This window comes from Pantherophis guttatus, chromosome 2 (assembly GCF_059756535.1).
Source record: "Pantherophis guttatus breed Tessera chromosome 2, ASM5975653v1, whole genome shotgun sequence".
Classification (NCBI taxonomy): domain Eukaryota; kingdom Metazoa; phylum Chordata; class Lepidosauria; order Squamata; family Colubridae; genus Pantherophis; species Pantherophis guttatus.
In genome coordinates, this window is record NC_142064.1 from 117,604,517 (window position 1) to 117,624,550 (window position 20,034).

The following is a 20,034-nucleotide window of genomic DNA, read 5'->3' on the forward strand; positions in this document are numbered from 1 at the left end:
TCATTTATTTTCTTTCTTTATATAATAATGCCTACCTCTTTCATGATTTTATCCAAGATATCATACCAGTTTTGGTAAGGCATACCAGGTTGGTCTTCTCATCATCTTACCATTGGATGAGAAAACCCATCTGATATGCATCACTAAAGCTGATTTGGTAGAGAAAGGATATCCTGTTTTGGAAATATTCCCATCTGGATTTGGCATCAGGGTGTAGCGGCAGAAAATGGCTATTGTCATCCAAAAAGACTGGTGGCTTCCAGGGATACTGCTCCAGAGACAATGGAAGTGAGATCCTGTTTGTGAAGTGAACCTAAAGGTTGAGATGGGTAGCTGCAAATGTATTAGTGCAGAGTAGTACAGAGAAGAAAGTATATGACAACGGTTTACAAACACATCAGCTTAGCCTGGAAAGATAGGAGGAGGTCTGGAAGAAATTTATGATTGGCCTACCTTAACTCTCTTTGGCATAAGAGGGAGAGGAAAAGAAACTCTTGTCAGGCCTTCACAATTCTGTTATAATCCATATCATTGAAGTAGCATTCTAGTAGTTCTTGCAATGTCTCTTTCCTAATCTTATTTATCTTAAAAGACCACTTTACTTGCCTCCCTGAGCTACTCAATGCTATGGCCAAGTTTTTCCCAGAGTTCCCTAGACCTATGATTCTAGGGAACTTCAAACTGTCTTCTCTGGGCTCAAAATCAGAGGTAGCTTGGAATGTCATAGATACCATGGATTAAATCTAGGTTACTGATGGCCTAGATCACATACTAGATCATACTAGAGTTTTCTCTTGGAATTGTAGTAACATGATCTAGAGCTGTGGATGTTGTCATCAGTCCCTCGTTATAGACAGATCACTCCCTGCTGGCCTTGAAATTTTCTGTGGTTATCCATTGATGCAGGGAAAAAGTACCTATTTGCTCAGGGTGTCCACCCAGGCACTTGATGGGGCTATGGGGGTCCAGAGGGTTGTCCCTTAAGCTTTGTTGCACAGCTCAACGGAGGCCTTAGTCATTGTTTAGAATGAACAGAAGACAATGCCTATATGGATCAGACTATGCCTATATGGATACTGTCATGACTAAGATCCAAAATGTGGACAAATTGGGCCTGCCAGCGCTACATCATGGTAAGCAGTATTGCAGGCTAATTCTGCCAATTGCCAGCAGTTTGATCCTGATAGAGCTCAAGGTTAATTCAGCCTTCTATCCTTCCAAGGTCAGTAAAATGAGGACCCAAATTGTTGAGGGCAATATGCTGCTCTGTAAACCGCTTAAGAGACAGCTATAAAGCACCATGAAGCAGTATGTAAGTCTAAATGCTATTGCTACACCAACAGATTCATCAATGGCAGGTCTTTCCTCTGCCATCACCTGTTCAACCAAACACTTTGCTCGTGTGTGCTCAGTTCGATGCCACCACAAGACTTGCTGCAATCTCACTACTCTGTTACTCCAGCACTTTCCCTGCAACTATCCCTCACTTCCCCACTATTGCATTTTTTGCCAAGCCCTCTCCCCAGTTTGTGCTTCATTCCTAGCACCTCTTTAAGCCTTACATATGATTAGATGCACTGCATCTGTCACTTGCCAGCCTGCTACATGGACATTTGCCCCCTTAGTTGGAGCCAAGACATTTTCTATGTATGTGGATCCCACAGAATCTCCAGACTGAGAAATGAAGAGACATCTACACCATCACTGAAGAAAGAAAAAACTTACAGGCCAGGTTATAATACTGACACAACACTGATCAAACTTATGAATTACTGGCAGGCTTCAAACAGGGGTGGCATGTGTGTCCGAGCCCTCCCTGATCTTTCAACTCCTTTGAAACCATCAATTATGGTATCCATCTCAGCCAGCTAAGGGAATTGGGAGCACTTCCCAATTCCACAACTATGGAATTTACCCGAGGAACTACCACCACTGCCCCTCCCTGGTTCATTTTGCTGCACTCTCCATGGTCTATAAAGGGCCTATCACTCTTCATGCTGGTGGTGGAAGATGGGGCTCCTCCATCTGCACTGCTGTCCTGCCTCCTCCACTGGTTCACACACAGTGTTAATACCACTTTATAATGCCTTGATAAAAATTTGGAGTATTGCATCCAGTTTTAGTCACCACAATATAAAAAAGATGAGATTCTAGAAAGAGTGCAGAAAAGACCATCAAAGATGACTAGGGGATTGGAGGCTAAAACAGTTGCAGAAATTGGGTATGTCTAGTTTAATGAAAAGAAGGACTATAGGTGACATGATAGCAGTGTACCAATATCTCACAGGCTGCCACAAAGAAGTGTGGGTCAACGTATTCCCCAAAGCTCCTGAAGGCAGGACAAGAAGCCATGGATAGAAACTAATCAAGGACAGAAACAACCTAGAATTAAGGAGAAATTTCCTGACAGTGAGAACAATTAATCAGTGGAACAACTTGCCTCCAGAAGTTGTGGATGCTCCAATACTGGAGGTTTTTAAGAAGAGATTGGACAACTCATCTGAAATTGTATAGGAGTTCTTGCTTCAGCAGGAGGTTGAATTAGAACAAGGGTCCCCAACCTGTGGGCCATGGCCTAGTACCAAGGCCATGCAAGCGGCAGGCAGGCATGTTCATGTGTGAAGCTCCATTTGTGCTCACCTGCTGCTAGTGTGGAACCATCCCCTCTCCCCGTCCTGCTGCCTCCGCTGGCCTGCAAAGCCAGAAAGGTTGGGGACCACTGGAATTCTAGAAGAGTTCCAATGTCTCTCCTAACTCTGCTATTCTGTGCTGCTGCCCCCTGCTGGCCATGCCTTGCACACTCTCTTCAGCAGACAAGACTCCACTACTCTGCCACAATCATTGGGTCCATCTTGCCCAGCGCCTGGATCCCAGGCCAGCAGTAGGAGGAAGAAGAAGGTGAAGGTCACCTAGGGGCAGCAAGGGGGGTAGTCAGGTGGAGTGCAGGGTGGTCAAAAGGGTAAAGATAGGCAGTTGGGGGGAACTGAATTAGAGGCAGTTTGCACAGGGAAGAGAATAAGATTGAGGGATGCTGCAATGGTCATAAAAAGATATTGGACAACCATTTGTCTGAAATGGTATAGGGTTTCCTGCCTTAGCAGTGGATTGGACTAGAAGACCTCCAAGGTCCCTTCCAACTCTGTTATTCTGTTATAAATTTGGGCATGCATCCTAAGGAAAAGAGGAATACAGGGACCAAAGGTGATCAGAGAGGGGAAAGAGAAAAGACTGTTTTCATGTTACTAAAAAGAATTCAACAACCCTCCCACACATTTGCTAATTTTCAAATGCATTCATACTTTTCAGCAGGAATATCTGCAGTCATGTACTGAATATCTTCTGCCCATTTGTTCTTCACAGTTTAACCAACTTGACCCGAAGGTAAGTATTTGGAGAATTTCCCGCCTATTAATATGATATATAATATAACATGTCTAAATATAATGGAAATGTATCTCTGTCCACATTCTTATGTAATCACTTGTTATAAATGCTATGCCAAACAGAACCTAAACTATATTACAGTGTGTCTACTCTTGAGTATAGTAATATTTTGTATAACATCTGTTGGAATAATTCAAGAATGAACAAAAATATACTAATCACATTGAATACAGCAGATTGTCTCAGATCTCTAGTAAGGTACGGTATCTCTATAAATTCCCAAACTCTATATAGGTAGTCTGCGACTTACGACTACAATTGAGCCCAAAATTTCTTTTGCTAAGCAAGACATTTGTTAAGTGAATTTTGCCTCATTTTATGGCCTTTCTTACCACACTTGTTAAGTGAACCACTGCAGTTGTTAATAACACGGTTGTTAAGTGAATCTGGTTTCCCCATTGACTTTGCTTGTCAGAAGGTCACAATAGGTGATCACATGACCCTGGAATACTGCAACCGTTATAAATATGAGTCAGTTGCCAAGCATCTGAATTTCAATCATATGACCATGGGGATGCTGCAATGATTGTAAGTGTGAAAAATTGTCATAAGTTACTTTTTTCACTTTTTTCTATCTGAGGGAAAGCTCTGAAGAGACGATTCTATGATTTTCAATCTGCTTCACTCTGAACTAGGGAAAGATCTGCTTTGAGAGATGCCTGTTTGCTTATGGTCACAAGTACATAATGCCACCAGTACTGGCTTCTGCCATTCATAATTCGTTTGATTGTTGTGAGTCACCCAACATCATTGGTAATTGAGCAACATACAAGTTTAACACATTATTAGTATAACATTGCTAGAAATTACTGGCATTTCTAATATATGTCAAGTATGCATGTGTAATTGATTCATTTGTTTTTAGTAGACAACTGCCTAAATCTGATTGGAAAGTAAAATTGGACTTGATCCAGAATTCAGCACATTGATATGTAAGTGTGCAAAAAAAAAAAAAAATACTTATATACTTTATTTATTTGGCTAAGTGTGGTTAGAACACACAAGAAATTTATGTACAGAAGCATTCAGTGCACTTGGAAAACAATATAATACAGTATAATAATAATAATGTTGATACTAATGTATACATCCAAAAAAGGGAGAAGTAAAAAATAATAAAGGGGTTAAATAATACTGCACCATATGGCACGGGGGTCAAACTCGCAGTTGTCGTCACGTGATCTATCACATTTTCCCCCCTTTGGGGAACTGGGGTGGGCGTGGCCTGCATGTGATGCATCTGCCCACGGGCCGCCAGTTTGATATCCCTGCCCTATGGTTTAATACCCTGTTTTCCCAAAAAAAGATATCCCCTGATAATAAGCCCAATCGGGCTTTTGAGCATATGGCAATAAGGCCAAGCATTTATTTCAGGGTTCAAAAAAATATAAGACAGGGTCTTATTTTCGGGGAAACACGGTATACATAGGTGGCTAAAAACAATAAAGAAGAGTATATATTAATGTGAGACAACTTCTAGAAAACTTACTGTTTGATGTAATATGTTTTAATTTTAATTTGCAAACAAATGCTTGATTGATGATTATGCTGGATTAAGGTTTTATTGAACAAACTATAAGACACACAGATATTAGCGATAAATTGTGATTTAACTTAATATATGCTGGAAATGATTATTATGAAATATAGTAGAATTAATTTGAAAGAATATGCTGGGAAATTGACATAAAATAGATAATTATATGCTAAGGGAAAGTTAAAATAAGAGGGAGGGATACCAACTAGATAAGAGTTTGAGACTCGGAGGAAATACGTTGGAAACTAGTTAAAATGCTGGAAATCAGCCAAACAATTACAGGAGAGTTGGAGGAGACTATGCTGGAGATCAGCCAAACAAGAGTGGGAGCCCTGGAGGAGACTATGCTGGAAATCAGCCAAATATAATATGCTGGAAATCAGCCAATAATGGTGGTAGGCTTGGAGGAGATTATACTGGAATTAGCCAAAAATAGTTGGTGTTCTGGAGGAGACTATGTTTCTTTAGATGAAGATGTTAGAATCTATGTTAAAACTTGTTCTTTTTTGTTTTGAATTTTTATTTGTAAAAGATGTCATGGGAAATTGAGAATGGAAATTGAGAATTAAAGGAATATAAGCGTGGTAACCATCTATGACCGGATCGAGACTCTGCTCTTGAAAGTTATATTTCATGTTTAAGTTTGCAAAAAAAAATAAAATAAAATTTTGCAAAAAAATATATATATACGTGTATATATATACATACATACATACATACATACATACATATATATATATATATATATATATATAAGACAGGGTCTTATTTTCGGGGAAACACGGTATACATACACATTAAGCAAAAAAATAAAAAGCAGTGATTATATTTTGTCAGCTGCAAGAATTGGGTGTTAAATCTACTAAACTATGGTCAGTTCATGAGTGTAATAGTTGCCATAAACACTACTAAAACTTGAAACATTATTTCTGTCCTGACCCATATTCAGGATAAATTTGATGCACCAAAATCACCTTCTGGTGGCGGAGAATCCTGGAAATTATATTCCAGTATATCTGCAGGGCTCCAGAAGGGAAGGTTAGAAGAGACTTTTCCATAATTTCTTCCCAGAATTGTAAAATATCACCTGACAAAGCCAAACTTTGACAAAGCCAAACTTACAAAGGTCATCACTGAATCCGCATATGAATGGTGGGTGGGGATTTCTGCTGAGAGTGAAAAATCAAGATGCAACCTACTCATTTTAAATACTAACATTAGAATAGCAAGAGACCACAATGAACAGTTGTTCCCATTGAGGGTGGGAAATTAAATCATTTCTTGCTTTTTAATTTTTAATCCTTCCGTCTACAGAGACACCTTATAAACCGCATTTAAAGGTTTTTGCAGACATGTTTGCAACTCTTTTTTTACTGTTTAAAAAGCATTTTCTCTTTAGATAATAATAGGTAAATTTCCATGGTTCTTTCTCTATATAATACATTTTCTTCCATTTTAAATTGTATAAAAATTGTTATATACCTTAGTACAGGAATCCCCAACCACTGGTCTGTAGACCAGCAGCAGGGGTGGGTTCTACTTACCTTTACTACTGGTTCGCATCGCGCCCACGCTCCTCTGCACATGCGCAGAAGCTTCTGCACATGCGCAGATCACCTATGATGATGTCCGGGTCAATGGGCGGACCCTCCCGCCGGTTTTCCTACCAATTCTTTGAACCGGTCCGAACCGGGGGCAACCCACCACTGACTGGCACCATGTTGCGGCATGCCAGAAACCGGGCCGCGCAAACAAGCAAAGCCCCATCCGCGGAATGCAGGCAGCACACAAAACCATGCCTCGCCTGGTCCACAGAAAAAGCTCTCTCCAGGGAACTGGTCCCGGGTGCCCAAAATGTTGGGAGCCACTGCCCTAGTATATTTATTTATTTATTTATTTGTTTAAATTTTTATACCGCCCTTCTCCAATATAGGACTCAGGGCGGTGCACAGCCAAAGTAAAAACAAGACATATACAAAACATTACAAATCTAAAAAACTATTTAAAATAATTAAATATTGTGGCCAAGTTAAAACCATTTCAATTTAAAAATCAATTTAAAATTTGGTCAAGCCAGCCCAGCTTGTTGAAATAAATGGGTTTTCAGGGCCCGGCGAAAAATCCGGAGGTCTGTTATTGTACGTAATTCTGGGGGGAGGTTGTTCCAGAGGGTGGGCGCCACCACAGAGAAGGCTCTCCCCCTGGGGGTCGCCAGCCGACATTGTCTGGCGGATGGCACCCTGAGGAGGCCCACTCTGTGTGAGCGTACTGGCCGGTGGGAGGCTATTGGTGGCAGAAGGCGGTCTCGTAGGTACCCCGGCCCTAAGCCATGGAGCGCTTTAAAGGTGGTCACCAACACCTTGAAGCGCACCCGGAAGACCACCGGGAGCCAGTGCAGCTCGCGCAGGAGAGGTGTCACGTGGGAGCGCCTCGTCGCCCCCATAATCCCCCGCGCGGCCGCATTCTGGACCAGCTGGAGCCTCCGGGTGCACCCCAGGGGGAGCCCCATGTAGAGAGCGTTGCAGTAGTATACAATATGAAGCATGACAAGTGGCAGAAAAATGTGTTAAATTCTTTATCTTTAAACTACTCTACATAAAAATCAACAAAGTATACGGAATTAATAGCTACTTGAAAAGCCAGTCAAGTTGTGATAGTTGTTCACTTAAAATATTTAACTCTTTCCTGCAATCTACTGGTTTTTTACAGCCTAGATTTGGTAGTATTGTATTATGTTTGTATTCTATTAATTTAAAACTGTTTCTGTAATCCTTGTGCCAAACTGTTCTATATTTTTCTTAATGTGTGAACCTGCTTCCTAGAACAGCCATATATTGATCCTTTCCTTAAATCATATCAATTCTGCCTTAATATCCATCTGTTCCATGAAAATTTTGGCACTACCCACTTGTTCTATGCTGTCATGCCCTGTATGAAGCTGTTTGCACTTTATATTTATTGTGAATGAATCCAGGTGGCTGTATTTGTTTTAATGATGATACTAAACAAACCACAGAAGCTCCTTTCGAAGTATGTTTAGTGTAGGGCTAGGCAACACATGTCATTGCAGCCCAAAGGCTACAGAGGGCAAGATGACACTATAATGTGGATGAAGCTGTCTCTCAGATGCAGGTGCAGGGACATAATTTTCTTTCTTTACTAAAAGCTCTCATGCTTCTTAAGGTTCTTTTAAAACTATGTCATATGTAACTACAAAACTGAAATAACTGCTACATGGAAGAAAATAATTTTCTGGACTAAAAGAAAGGGAAATTAAACTTTCTGAGTAAAACATCAGCAACCTCAGATATGCTGATGATACCACTTTGACAACTGGATGTGAGGAAGATTTGTGGAATCTCTTAATGCAGTTGAAAGAAGAGAGTGCAAAAGTTGAAAGAAGAGAGTGCAAAAGCTATTCAATTATTTTTTAAAAAACCTAACATGTCAACATGCAATTATAACCTAATGAAAATAGGCAAAATAGTAACAGTTTATTTTCTTAGGCACAAAAAATGTAGGGATGGTGACTGTGGTCATGAAATAAAGAGATATCTGCTGCTTGAGAAAAAGATTGAAGATAGATCAAGACAAAATGCTAATGTGTTACATACCGTAGTACAAAATACTAGTGGATGTTGTTGGTTTTCTGATTAAGTCATCTAGATGTAGCAAGCCTAAATGATACTCATATGACTCCTTTATTGTTGCCATTGACTTGCCAAATAAACCAGAAGAGCATCAATGATAGTGGGTAGCTTGAAAGCTAAATTCTATGAAGAATGGTTAAAAAACTGGGTATGTTTTCCCTAAAGGACAGAAAGCTAAATGTGACATAATAGCAGTATTTCAATACAATGTCACATGAAAGGATGTAGAAGCCTTAAAAACATTTAAGGAAACTGACAAGGAAACCCAAATTCATAGCAAACATAAGCAAAATCCATCTAGAGCTAATTGCAAAAAATAGTAGTACTAGCAACATAGAATGGTGACAAACCTCCCAATGAGATTGCATTTTTAATTGCCTCCTTTATTGGATAATATAAAAAGTGTCAAGAGAAATAATATCCCATATTTTTTCATGCTATCTCCATCATGACACCTGTAGGTACCAAAATATTCAAGGACAATTTTACCTCCCCTAGAGATCTCCATGCCTCACCTGGCCTTTAAAAAAATGATAACATGGGGGGGGGGGGAAGGAAACCTGATATGCTTCAAGGCAAAGTCCCAACCTCAAACATACTTATTTCTGGCCATGTTTCTGGGCACTGGTCATACGCTGGGGGTCTTTCCAGAAAAAAAAAGGGACAGAAAATGCAATTATCTATTTATAAACTTGCCCACCTACCAAGAAAAGTGACCAAAATAAATGTAATATAGGAATTATTCTGGGACTCTAGAATGAGTAACTGAGAGAACGAGATCAGTTTGCCTCCTAGAAAATTCCACCAGGAATTCCAGCATTGTAGTTAGACTGAGAAATCAAATCAAAACAAAACACCATGGAAGAAAACAATGGAAAATCACTTCCATTGTTATCAAGAAACTATGGAATGTAGCTGTATGGTATCCATATGCTGATTAGGAACTGAGGTTAACTTGAAAAATATGGCACCATTTTGCAACAGTGCAACATGTCTGAAAATCCACATACCAGTCCCCAAAGTCTCCTGGGGTCAATAAAATAATGGATTGTTATGTTCTTTTTAAATTTTAACATTTCCTAAGGGGGAAGAGGCTGAATCTACATTTCTATCCAGCACTTCACATGCAGACAGAATAATATTCATGATAAATGGACAACGACTGATTGTTCAACCTCCTCTAGTCTGCACCAGACAGAAAAATGCTATATATAAATGCTACATTGCATCTAGAAGACAGAATTGTGGAATAAATACATTTTATCCATTTTGTAAGTTATGATTTTATTATTTCTTTGTAAAGCAAAGTACCCAAAGTCTTGGGCAGACAAGATCATTCTTCCCCATTTTCCCCATGTTCTGCTCTTTATATGGGGCTCTATATCCATTGACAAACCTATTCCATGGTTCCCTTAATACGTTTGAAAGAAAACTCTTTCTTGGACTGATCAATATTCATGAGCACATAGTTACTCATAAGGAACTTTGCCTTAAGTCAAACTTCTCTTAACAACCCTAGTGGGAGTGCCTTCCTTTCTCCTGGATCAACACCTAAGAGAATAATCTGCAGCTATGTTTATTACTTTTCCATACCAAACTCTATCTACCTAAGTACGTGTTCTATGCCTTAGTTATAAGCCTTTATTTTAAGAATATAAGGTGAGGGAAATCCTTCTAAGTACACACATTAAATAAATGGAATATGGTCCTATGTCAGTATCATAAGAATCAGATATGTTGCTTCCAGACTAGAACTCCTTAAGGCTACTAAGCAGCTTTTTATACAGCATTTAGTATAATATTCAACAAATTCCCAGGTATGGTGGGTTTCTTCTCTTTCCTTTTGGTCATAGGTAAATCTGGTTCAGCAATGGCCTTTCCTGGTTCTATCCTTTGTGTTCCTTCCTGTTAAAAGTCTGGCGAGATCAATTATTAATAACCTCTTAACTGATCTTTAAATAGGCTCTCTAAAGTAATGCAACTTTAACCCCTATCCCTATGGGATGAGGAAATAGAACCAAATATCAGAGAGGAGGAAGTAGTGGGAGCACTCAACCAGTTGCCTAACTGCAAAGCCTTAGGAGTTGATGGAATTCCTGCAGAGTTGCTGAGACCAGTGCCAACAAAAGCACTGACAAGCACTTTGCTAAAGTGTATGGAAGTGTGGTCAGTGACCAAAAGAATGGAAAAGGTCAATATTTATCCCAATATCAAAGAAAGGTGATACAAAAGGCTGTTCCGGCCACCAAACCATAGCCTTGATGCCACGTGTGAGTAAAATTCTCTTGAAGATAATTTAGCATCATTTGAATTCAACTGCCAACAGGGAACTGTCTGATACACAAGCAGGATTTCAGAAAGGAAGAGGAATGTGTGATCATATTGTCAATCTATGTTGGATGGTGGAAAAAGCAAAGGAATACCCAAAAGACCTCTATGTGTGCTTCATTGTCTATACAAAAGCTTTTGAGTGTGTTTTCCATGAAAAACTCTGGAACTGCCTCAAAGAACTGGGAATATCATCACACCACATGCAGCTCATTCAGTCATTGTACTCTGATCAGGCAGCCACTGTAAGAATGGAATATGGACACACAAAATGGTTCAGAATTGAAAAAGGCACTCAGCAAGGTTGAAACTTGTCACCTATAATACCACCTAAAATGTACACAGAAATAGTTATGAGAAGTGGAAATTTGGAGGAATCTATCATTGGGGTTAAAATCGATGGTAGGAATATCAACCTCTCATATGCAGATAACATTGCCCATGGAAAGCAAGAAGGATCTGGAGAGGTTAATTCTGAGAGTCAAAAATGAAAGTGAAAAATTTGAACTGCATCTTAAACATCAAGAAAACAAAGATAATGACAACTGCAGAGAACACATAGGTCAGAGTGCAGATCGACAATGAGACCATTGAAACAGTAAAGAAATTCATCTTCCTGGACTCTACAATCAACCAAAGTGGTGACTGCAGCCCTGAGATCAGAAGGCATATAGCACTTGGAAGAACTACAATGTTTAGCATGAATAACATCTGAAAGAGTAAAGACATCAGCCTCGCAACCAAATGCAGATTAGTTAACACAATAATTTTTCCAATTACTTCTTATGGCTGTGAAACTTGAACTCTAAAAAAGGCAGATAGAAAAAGGGTGGATGCATTTGACCTGTGGTGCTGGAGATGACTATTACACATCCCATGAGCTGCAAAAATAAAGTCCTAGACCGAACCTCACCAAAAATATCACTTGAAGCCACGATCACCAAACAGAGGCTGTCATACTTTGGTCATGTCATGAGAGCTGATTCACTTGAAAAGTCAATCATGGTGGGAGCAATCAGTGGAAAAAGGAAAATGGGCTGCCCTAGCACCTGCTGGCTGGATATAAAAGATGATACTGAGATGACCATCGCGGCTGTGAAGGAGGTGGTGCGAGACAGAGGGGCATGGAGAGTGCTAATCCATAGTGGCCAAGGGTCAGACATGACTGAATGGCTGACAATGATAACTATGGGTTGAGGAGATAATCCCATCACAATCAACAGAAAACAGAAATATGGACAAAACCAGCAAACAGGAAATCTTTAATGAAATGCAAAGAAGGATTAAAAGCTTCAGTAGTCTTTTGTCTACCATGGCCAGGTTGATGCTAAAAAATCAATTTATTCCTCCTCCTATGTGTACATTCAACTATCTATAACAGTGTTAAAAAAACACCTTAGAACAAAAAAAAAAATACTAGGCTGCCAAATTGTAATGATTTTTCCCAATTTTTCCCAATATATGTCTATGAACAAAGTGAGCCAATTCCAAGAAAAAAGGCTACTGCAGAATCAAATTAGATGGAAAAAGCTATGGAATGCTATGCTTATAAAATACTGTATTTTCCGGCGTATAAGACGACTGGGCATATAAGACGACCCCCGACTTTTCCTGTTAAAATATAGGGTTTGGGCTATACTCGCTGTATAAGACTACCCCTCTTCCAACGCACACCAAATAAAAATTAAAAAACATCAACTGGCTCACCCACAATGTAAAAGCAGCTGTGCTAGACCCAAAATGGCCCCTGCAACAAGCAGGAACCTCACACAGCCACAAAAAGCCCAAAAAAACAACTTTCACACTTTACACACACAAAATTCCACATACAGCTTTGTGAGATTTTGTGTGTTTGTGTAGTTAGAGTGAAACACTACAGAAACACACTAAATCTCAGAAAGCTGCACAAATATTTTATTTTATTTTATTTTATTTTATTTTATTATTTTATTTTATTTTATTTTATTTTATTTTATTTTATTTTATTTTATTTTATTTTATTTTATTTTATTTTATTTTATTTTATTTATTTTATTTTTATACGAAAACTAAATTTAAAACTTCCTAAACTTTAAATGGCTAGGTCTAAAAAAGAACAACTAAAAAATCCCCCAATTAACTATTTTTTTTAAAGCTCCCAAAGGGGAAAAAAACTTACCCAATAGAACAGGGGTCTCCAACCTTGGCAACTTTAAGACTTGTAGACTTCAACTCCCAGAATTCCTCAGCCAGCTTTGTTTTGCTGGCTGAGGAATTCTGGGAGTTGAAGTCCACAACTCCCTGCCTGCTTGATTGCAGGCAGGGAGTGGCTTGCTGATGGAATGGATTCAGGCAAGTGAAGCAAGGCAAGCGTTGCGACTAGCAGCTAAGGTAAGGAAGCTGGAGGGGGAAAACTTTTTTCCTTTTACATGGCTCTGGCGATCCCAGCTGCGTTGCGTGATTAGCAGGCAACGCAGCTGGGATCGTCAGAGCTTGGATCGCCAGAGCAAAGGAAAAAAGTTTTTTCCTTTTACATGGCTCTGGCGATCCCAGCTGCGTTGCCTGATTAGCAGGCAAAACTGGGATCATCAGAGCTTGGATCGCCAGAGCCATTTAAGGCTCGTCAGAGCCTTTCGGGCTGGTCTGCCTGGTTATAGGAGAATGACACCCGGCGTATAAGACGAACCCCCGACTTTTGAGAAGATTTTCATGTGTTAAAAAGTCATCTTATATGCCGGAAAATACAGTATACACCACTGGTGATAATCACTTGTTGGTGACAATCTTCTTTATTACAGTACATAGAAAATGAGTTGTACTTATGTTGGTTCTCAGTTCTGGCCTAGAGAGGGCTTTTTTCACAAATGGTACTGAAAGGAACAAACTCACTTGCTGTCAATATTTTTTACACCATAATAAAAAAAATCTTTACTACAGTGAAAAATCAGGCTGTTTGATCAAAATAAGATACCCAGAAATTGACAATTCGGTATCCTTAATGACACATCAAAAACTCCTGCACAGTTCATTAGGTAAAGTGAGCAAGATTGTGTCAGTCAGAAAATCTGGGGCTATCAGTAAACATACAACATGTGGATAGGAAGCTGTAAAGTGGTCATGGTTCATATAAACCCCTGCCTTGATAGCAAATTGGTACAGTCCCTATATAGATTTACCTCTGAAATGAAAAATAGTTCTAAGAAACCTAAACCAATCAGGGCCCAAAATGCACACAGGTAGTCCTTGACGTATGGTCACATTTGGGACAAGAACTTAGTGATATAAATGCCTGATTTGACAACCTTTTTTGCTATATTCATTAAGCAAATCACACAGCTCTTAAGCAAACCTCGATTGCCCCATTGACTTCGCTGGTTGGAGACCAGCTAAGGTGGTTACAAACGGTGATCATGTGACTTGGGAGACTGCAAGACGTAAATACATGCTGGTTGCCAAGCTCCTGAATTTTGATCATGTGCCTATGTAGACATTGCGCCAGCCATAAGTGCGAGGACCAGTTGTAAGTCACTGTTTTCAACACCATTGTAACTTCAACCATCATTAAACAAATGGTCATAAGTCAAGGATTACCTTTATGTGCATATTTTTTAAGCAATCCATGTTGATACATTTGTTGCTGGAAAAAGTGCTGCGTGTGCAGCAGTTGGTTTTACTGCATACATAAAGGTAGGGAACCTCCCATAAAACATGTTTTTAATAATCTGAATACAAATTACTACACTATGCATTTGCCTTAAAACAGTCCTCTAACTTTCTCTTTTTAAATCTTTCACACTTTCTATAATTAGCAAAATTATGCTTTCTGGATCATGTGTGAAAATATCTTGAGGATTAACTGGAATGGGACAGAATGAATCTCACACCTTTTTTGCTGATTGCATTATCTTTAGTGATACCCATCTCACATTATGAGAATGTTCATATACTAGGGTAAAACAAAAAGTTCCAAGAATTCTGCCTTATGGTGAATATGTGTATCTTTTCATTATGCCATTTCTAACCTTTTACTAACAGAAGTACCTTAAATCCAGATATCTCTCTTTATTTATTGCTGTTCCATCATTGCTGATTCTTGATTTCAGTTTGATTACAGAGACATATCCCAAAGATCTTGATTCATACATCACAAAAAAAAATCACTGTTCAGGCACTCCCACTAGCAGGAGGACTCAAGCAAAAGGGACTAAAGCAGCATGCATCAGCACTCTTCTTCCTTCATAGTAAACTAGATTTCTTTGGAATGCTGGCTTCTATCACACGAGAGTACAACTAATAAGTGTCATTTGCCTAACTGAAGAAAACAGAATCTAGAAAATAGGCAAGAATTCTCTATAGTTCCTAAATACCCATTTTTTTCTTGTCCATTTGTGTTCTTATCCTATGAAAGGTTCAAGATACCTGAAAAAGATACATAGATTAAGTGATAACAACATATTAGATTTTAAAAAGCCCTGGATATAAATTCTATGAAAATTGAGTAGAACAACAAAAATACTCAGTCTTGGAGTACAACTACAGCTCACTTCATCTTTGGGGTTGATGGGAGTTAGGGGCCAATTGTTCTGGAGGGCACTGCATTGGAGAAAGTTAGATTACAAGAATAGAACTGATAACTCAAAAGATGCACTTTCTTCAGGTATATGAAGGGCACTGAAAGTATTACCTGATTTTGACTGGCCTCATACAGCTCTTGAGCCGACGTGATTCACCTTCTTTATAAGACCTTGTGGGTAGAACTTGGGTAGCCGCTGCCCCCTTCAGTACCACACTATAATTCTTGCCCTGGTTATTGGCCCAGTAAACTCCTTCTTCGGTCTGATAGCGCACCACAAAATCAAGCCGGGCTCCTTCTTCCTCATCTTCCTCATCCTCATCGCCAAACTCCAGACGGAAGGCAAAGCGATCAGTCAGGCCCCCATCTGGTGAGCCCCCTGGAATATAGAGGGCGGGGTAATCCCGGTGACTTTGCCACCGGTCTTTGCTGGCCCGCACATGCACAGCCTTGTGGTAAGAAATGTTGAGCACACGCACAGTACCACGAAGCACTCGTGGCTCTCCAGGCTCTGGTGGCAAAACTTCTTCCAATTCTACCTTGGCCTGGTGGAGCCGTTCAAGCTTCTCATCCTCATCTTGCCCCACTGGTTGCAACACAAAGGATGGCAAAAGGTAGGGGGTACCTGTGGAGGGAGGGAGGGAGGCCAAGGAAGGCATCACCTCAGGGGGAGACTCTGGAGAAGGCGGTGGCCAAGGCTGGTAGCGCCGCCAGCGTGCCAAGGGCAGGCCCAAGGCATCAGCAAACAGCACATGCCGGCCTGCGGTGTGCTGAGAGGGCTCCTCCATGGGGGTGGCAGCTGCAGTGGCATGTTGGGAAAACAGTCCAGGGTGCCCTTGAGCATGCTGGGAGGGGAGCCCTCGGCTGTCCTGCACTGCATGCTGGGAAGGTGGCCCAGGTAGGCCTGGGGGATGCTCAGAGAGTGGCCTGGCCAAGCAAGGCTGCTGGTGGTGCCCATCATCCTCCCCGTCGTCCTCTGACGAAGAGCAGCTCTCTGGGGCGCTGGAGTGCTGAGGCCTGGGCACCGGGGAGGAGCGTGGCATGAGAGCCCGGGCTGGGGGATCTTCCTCTTCCTCCTCCTCCTCCTCCTCTCCGTCTTCTTCGCCGTCGTCTTCCTCCTCCTCCTCCTCCTCCTCCTCGGCCGCCTCCCGAGTGAGAGGCAAGGGAGGCTGTGGCGGCGGTGGCGGGGAGGAGGAGGAGGCCCCCGCGCGAGCCATGGCGGGCGGCTGGGAGGACGGCGGACTAGCGGCGCAGACAGCTGCTGCTGCTATTGCCGAAGCTGCCGGGCGGGGGGCGGAGGACGACGACGACAGCGAGCCGGGGTGGAGCGAGCCGGGAGAAGGGAGGTGGAGCGAGCAGAGCGAGGCGAGGAACGCGGGAGTCGCAGGCTGGTGTCAGGCAGGCTAGCGGCTGCGCCAATCGGAAAGCAGAGCGTAAAGTGTGGGGGGAAAAGACCCTCTCCGTCTCCTTTACCCGAGAAAAACCCGCAGGCGGGCGACCCTAGCCGGCAAGTAAAGCGTCGGGCAAAGCAGTCGAGACCGAAGCAGATCTATGCCGGCCGACACGCAGATAAGGGAGGAAAGGTTGAGCACGGCGTCACCTGCCTCCTCCCGAGCCCCCGCCGGTCGGATGAACTCATCGTGGCTGACAGAAAGCCAGGAACACAATTTGAGCTTGATTGGTTGTGGAAGGCGCTTACTTTATAATCTCCGAACATCTGTCAGAGAGAAAATGGTGAAGAAAGAAAATAATATAAGCTGTGACGTGCGCCTGCATTTTTTATACCAGGACGTAGATCTAAGACGAGGTAAAGTGGCAGCGTAGCCTATCCCAGGAAAGGCACTCTTGGTCCCGTGCACAGTCTCTCGGGGTGTTTTTTTTTTTAAAAAATGATCTCCCAGGCCATGCGAAATGAAACTAGAATGTCCTCACCTGTAATAAATGCATGCTTTTTATTGCACCACATTGTTTGTTCAAAATAAAAGAGTTACAAATCCAATATGGAGAAGTACATTCACTAGATCGAGTTCTCAATCAGATTGATCCCAAACACTTTAACCCAACTGTATATGTGGCATATAAATTTCAGAATTAAATTTGTATCTATTGGATGACAGCAGTTTATAGGAATTAAATATGGTTTACTTTAACATATAAAGTATATCCAAAATGATTAATTAAATGTATTTGTATTCATTTACTACTGGTAGTATAAAAACAGCAGTGGGTTGCAAAATTTTTGAATAGGTATGCATAGACATGCCCTAATATGTCAAATAATTTTTATCTTTTTTTTGTGTTAGTATATTATGCAAGGAAGCAGAAAGGGGGTTGTTTTCTCAAGGAAGGGAAGCCTTCACCATTTACCCATCATTGAAGACCAATAGATTTGTTAAAACAACACTTCTTGGCTGACATAAGTAAGGAACCCCACTACCTCCCTCCACTCATATAGAAGAATACATCAGGTTTCATCACTGCTAGTTTTTAAAATTGCTACTTTTGCTCTGTATATATAAAAAATAACTAAAATAAACATACTAGTATTAAAATATTCTTCCCAAAGAATTAACCTAGAAGTTTATAAAATGGTTACATTTGTGGACAACACCAAATTATTTAAAAAGTTAAGACAAAAAAGGCAGCAAATAATTGCAAAAGACTCTCAATGGTAGAATAAGTATTAAAATAACAAATGCGGTTCCGCATATACATATAAAATAGAAAAGGAAAGTTTTTTTCTTCCTCATACTACTAGAGTATGGGAAACCCTCAAACTAGGGTTTCCCAATTAAACTGAACAGCGAAAATGTCAGGAACAAATGATGTTAATGATTTATTAAATGTATATGATGCTCAACTGCCTGCCCTAGAGAAATACACATTCATACAGTACATAAATAATTAAATTCACTTCTATATGGTAAGTGAAATGAATGAAGCATAACATTAGCAAATCAATCAGAATAGTTGTATTTGTATTTGATAATAATTTAAGGAGACAATGAGAAGAAGACAAAGGGGCACTAAGGATGCAGAAAGGAAGAGGATTTAAAACAGAATTATATACTTATATTGTAAAATAATCCAATAGGAGAGCTGTTTGGAGATATTGCAGCAACTAGAGCTCTGCCAGATGTTTTGGAGAGAGCTGAAATATTTTGGAGGATATTAAACATCCCCATTTATTTTAAGCCTGGTTCTTGCAAAACATTACTATGTTAGACTTATGGCTGAGGACATTTTCATAGGCATGTATGAAGCCTCAGCAATGAGTCTCCACCATGCTATCCTAATTTATGAGATAAAATTGCACCATTTCATTTGCATTGGCATAATTGGTTAAGATAAGGCAGGCAAGAATCAGACAAATTTTTCAGTAAGCAAAAGACATTGAGGCCATTTCTGAGTATAGTCAAGATGTAGAAATAAAGGATAAAAGCTTCTGCCAGGCCTCTAGAAAATTATAGAATCCAAATAAGATTACAGCAATATGCAGACAATAGCGATATCACCGTAGTTTATTTCCCTACCTACATTACAAACAAGCCATTAGAGAGCAAAGAACATAAATGTGATGCGGTGCTTACTTTTTGTCAGAAATATGGTAGAATATGCCATACAAAGGAACCAAGTTGGCTGCAGCCAAGATTTTTTGAATGATGGAGCTATTCTAGCTATAGAAAATGGCATGAATTTCCAAGCAAGATATGAGAGATAAACTAAAAGAATTAATGAAGGGCATCTCAAAAATTGAAAAAGCAGGCAAGTTGTTTTGGTCATGTTTCTATAAGAAGTAGGTCTAAAAACACTAGATTGTTATGCATAATATCTACACTTCACACAGCATAAGTCAATTTGCTACCCAACTAGCAAAATGTTAAAAGAGTGTCGTATCAGGTGAAGAATTGTTTTCCCTTATATAGATTATAATTATATGGTCTTATTCCATCAGATTGGTCTTATTTGATTAGAAGTGACATAATTTCTTTAAAGTCACTTGCAAGTGCAAAATAGAATGTTTCATCATGTGTTTTTAGGCCCCTATTGTTTTATTTCTACTTTTGTTATGTTTTTTGTTAGGCTTCTCAATAATATTGCTAATGAAGATTTTTATCATGCTTGTTCTGTTTTCAGAGCTCATGTTTAAATCTTAAACAGAGAACTGCTTTTGCTGGCAATCTAGGAAAACATTAAATGTATATATGTATGAATGATTTGATCACTCCTTTCTAGGCCTTTAATTCATTTGTGAGAAGTAGCTAATTGGGAGCCCTAGAAAGTGCACCTGCTGTTGTTATAAGTGATTGTAGTTCGTATTCATTGTAAAAACACAATCTCATTAGGCAGAATCAAAATCTTTAGATTCTAGACTAGAGTGAAGATCATCCTGGAATTTTGTGCCCAATAAATCAACTCTCAAAACTGAACTAAATTTTGTATCTATATGTTTTATTTTATGGCTGTTCACCGCCCTGAGTCCTTCGGGAGTAGGGCGGTATACAAATTTAATAAAATGAAAA

At 40.1% G+C, this 20,034-nt stretch overlaps 1 protein-coding gene across 1 annotated transcript in view; it reads right to left on the minus strand.

Moving 5' to 3' along the window:
- Positions 1–16,901, minus strand: part of PPP1R3F (protein phosphatase 1 regulatory subunit 3F) — a 64,856-nt gene extending 47,955 nt beyond the window's left edge. The window contains exon 1 of the mRNA XM_034434263.3: positions 15,623–16,901. Within this exon, the coding sequence (XP_034290154.2) occupies positions 15,623–16,728 (1,106 nt within the window). The 5' untranslated portion in view covers positions 16,729–16,901. The remainder of the gene's footprint in view (positions 1–15,622) is intronic.
- Between the last annotated feature and the right edge of the window lie 3,133 nt (positions 16,902–20,034).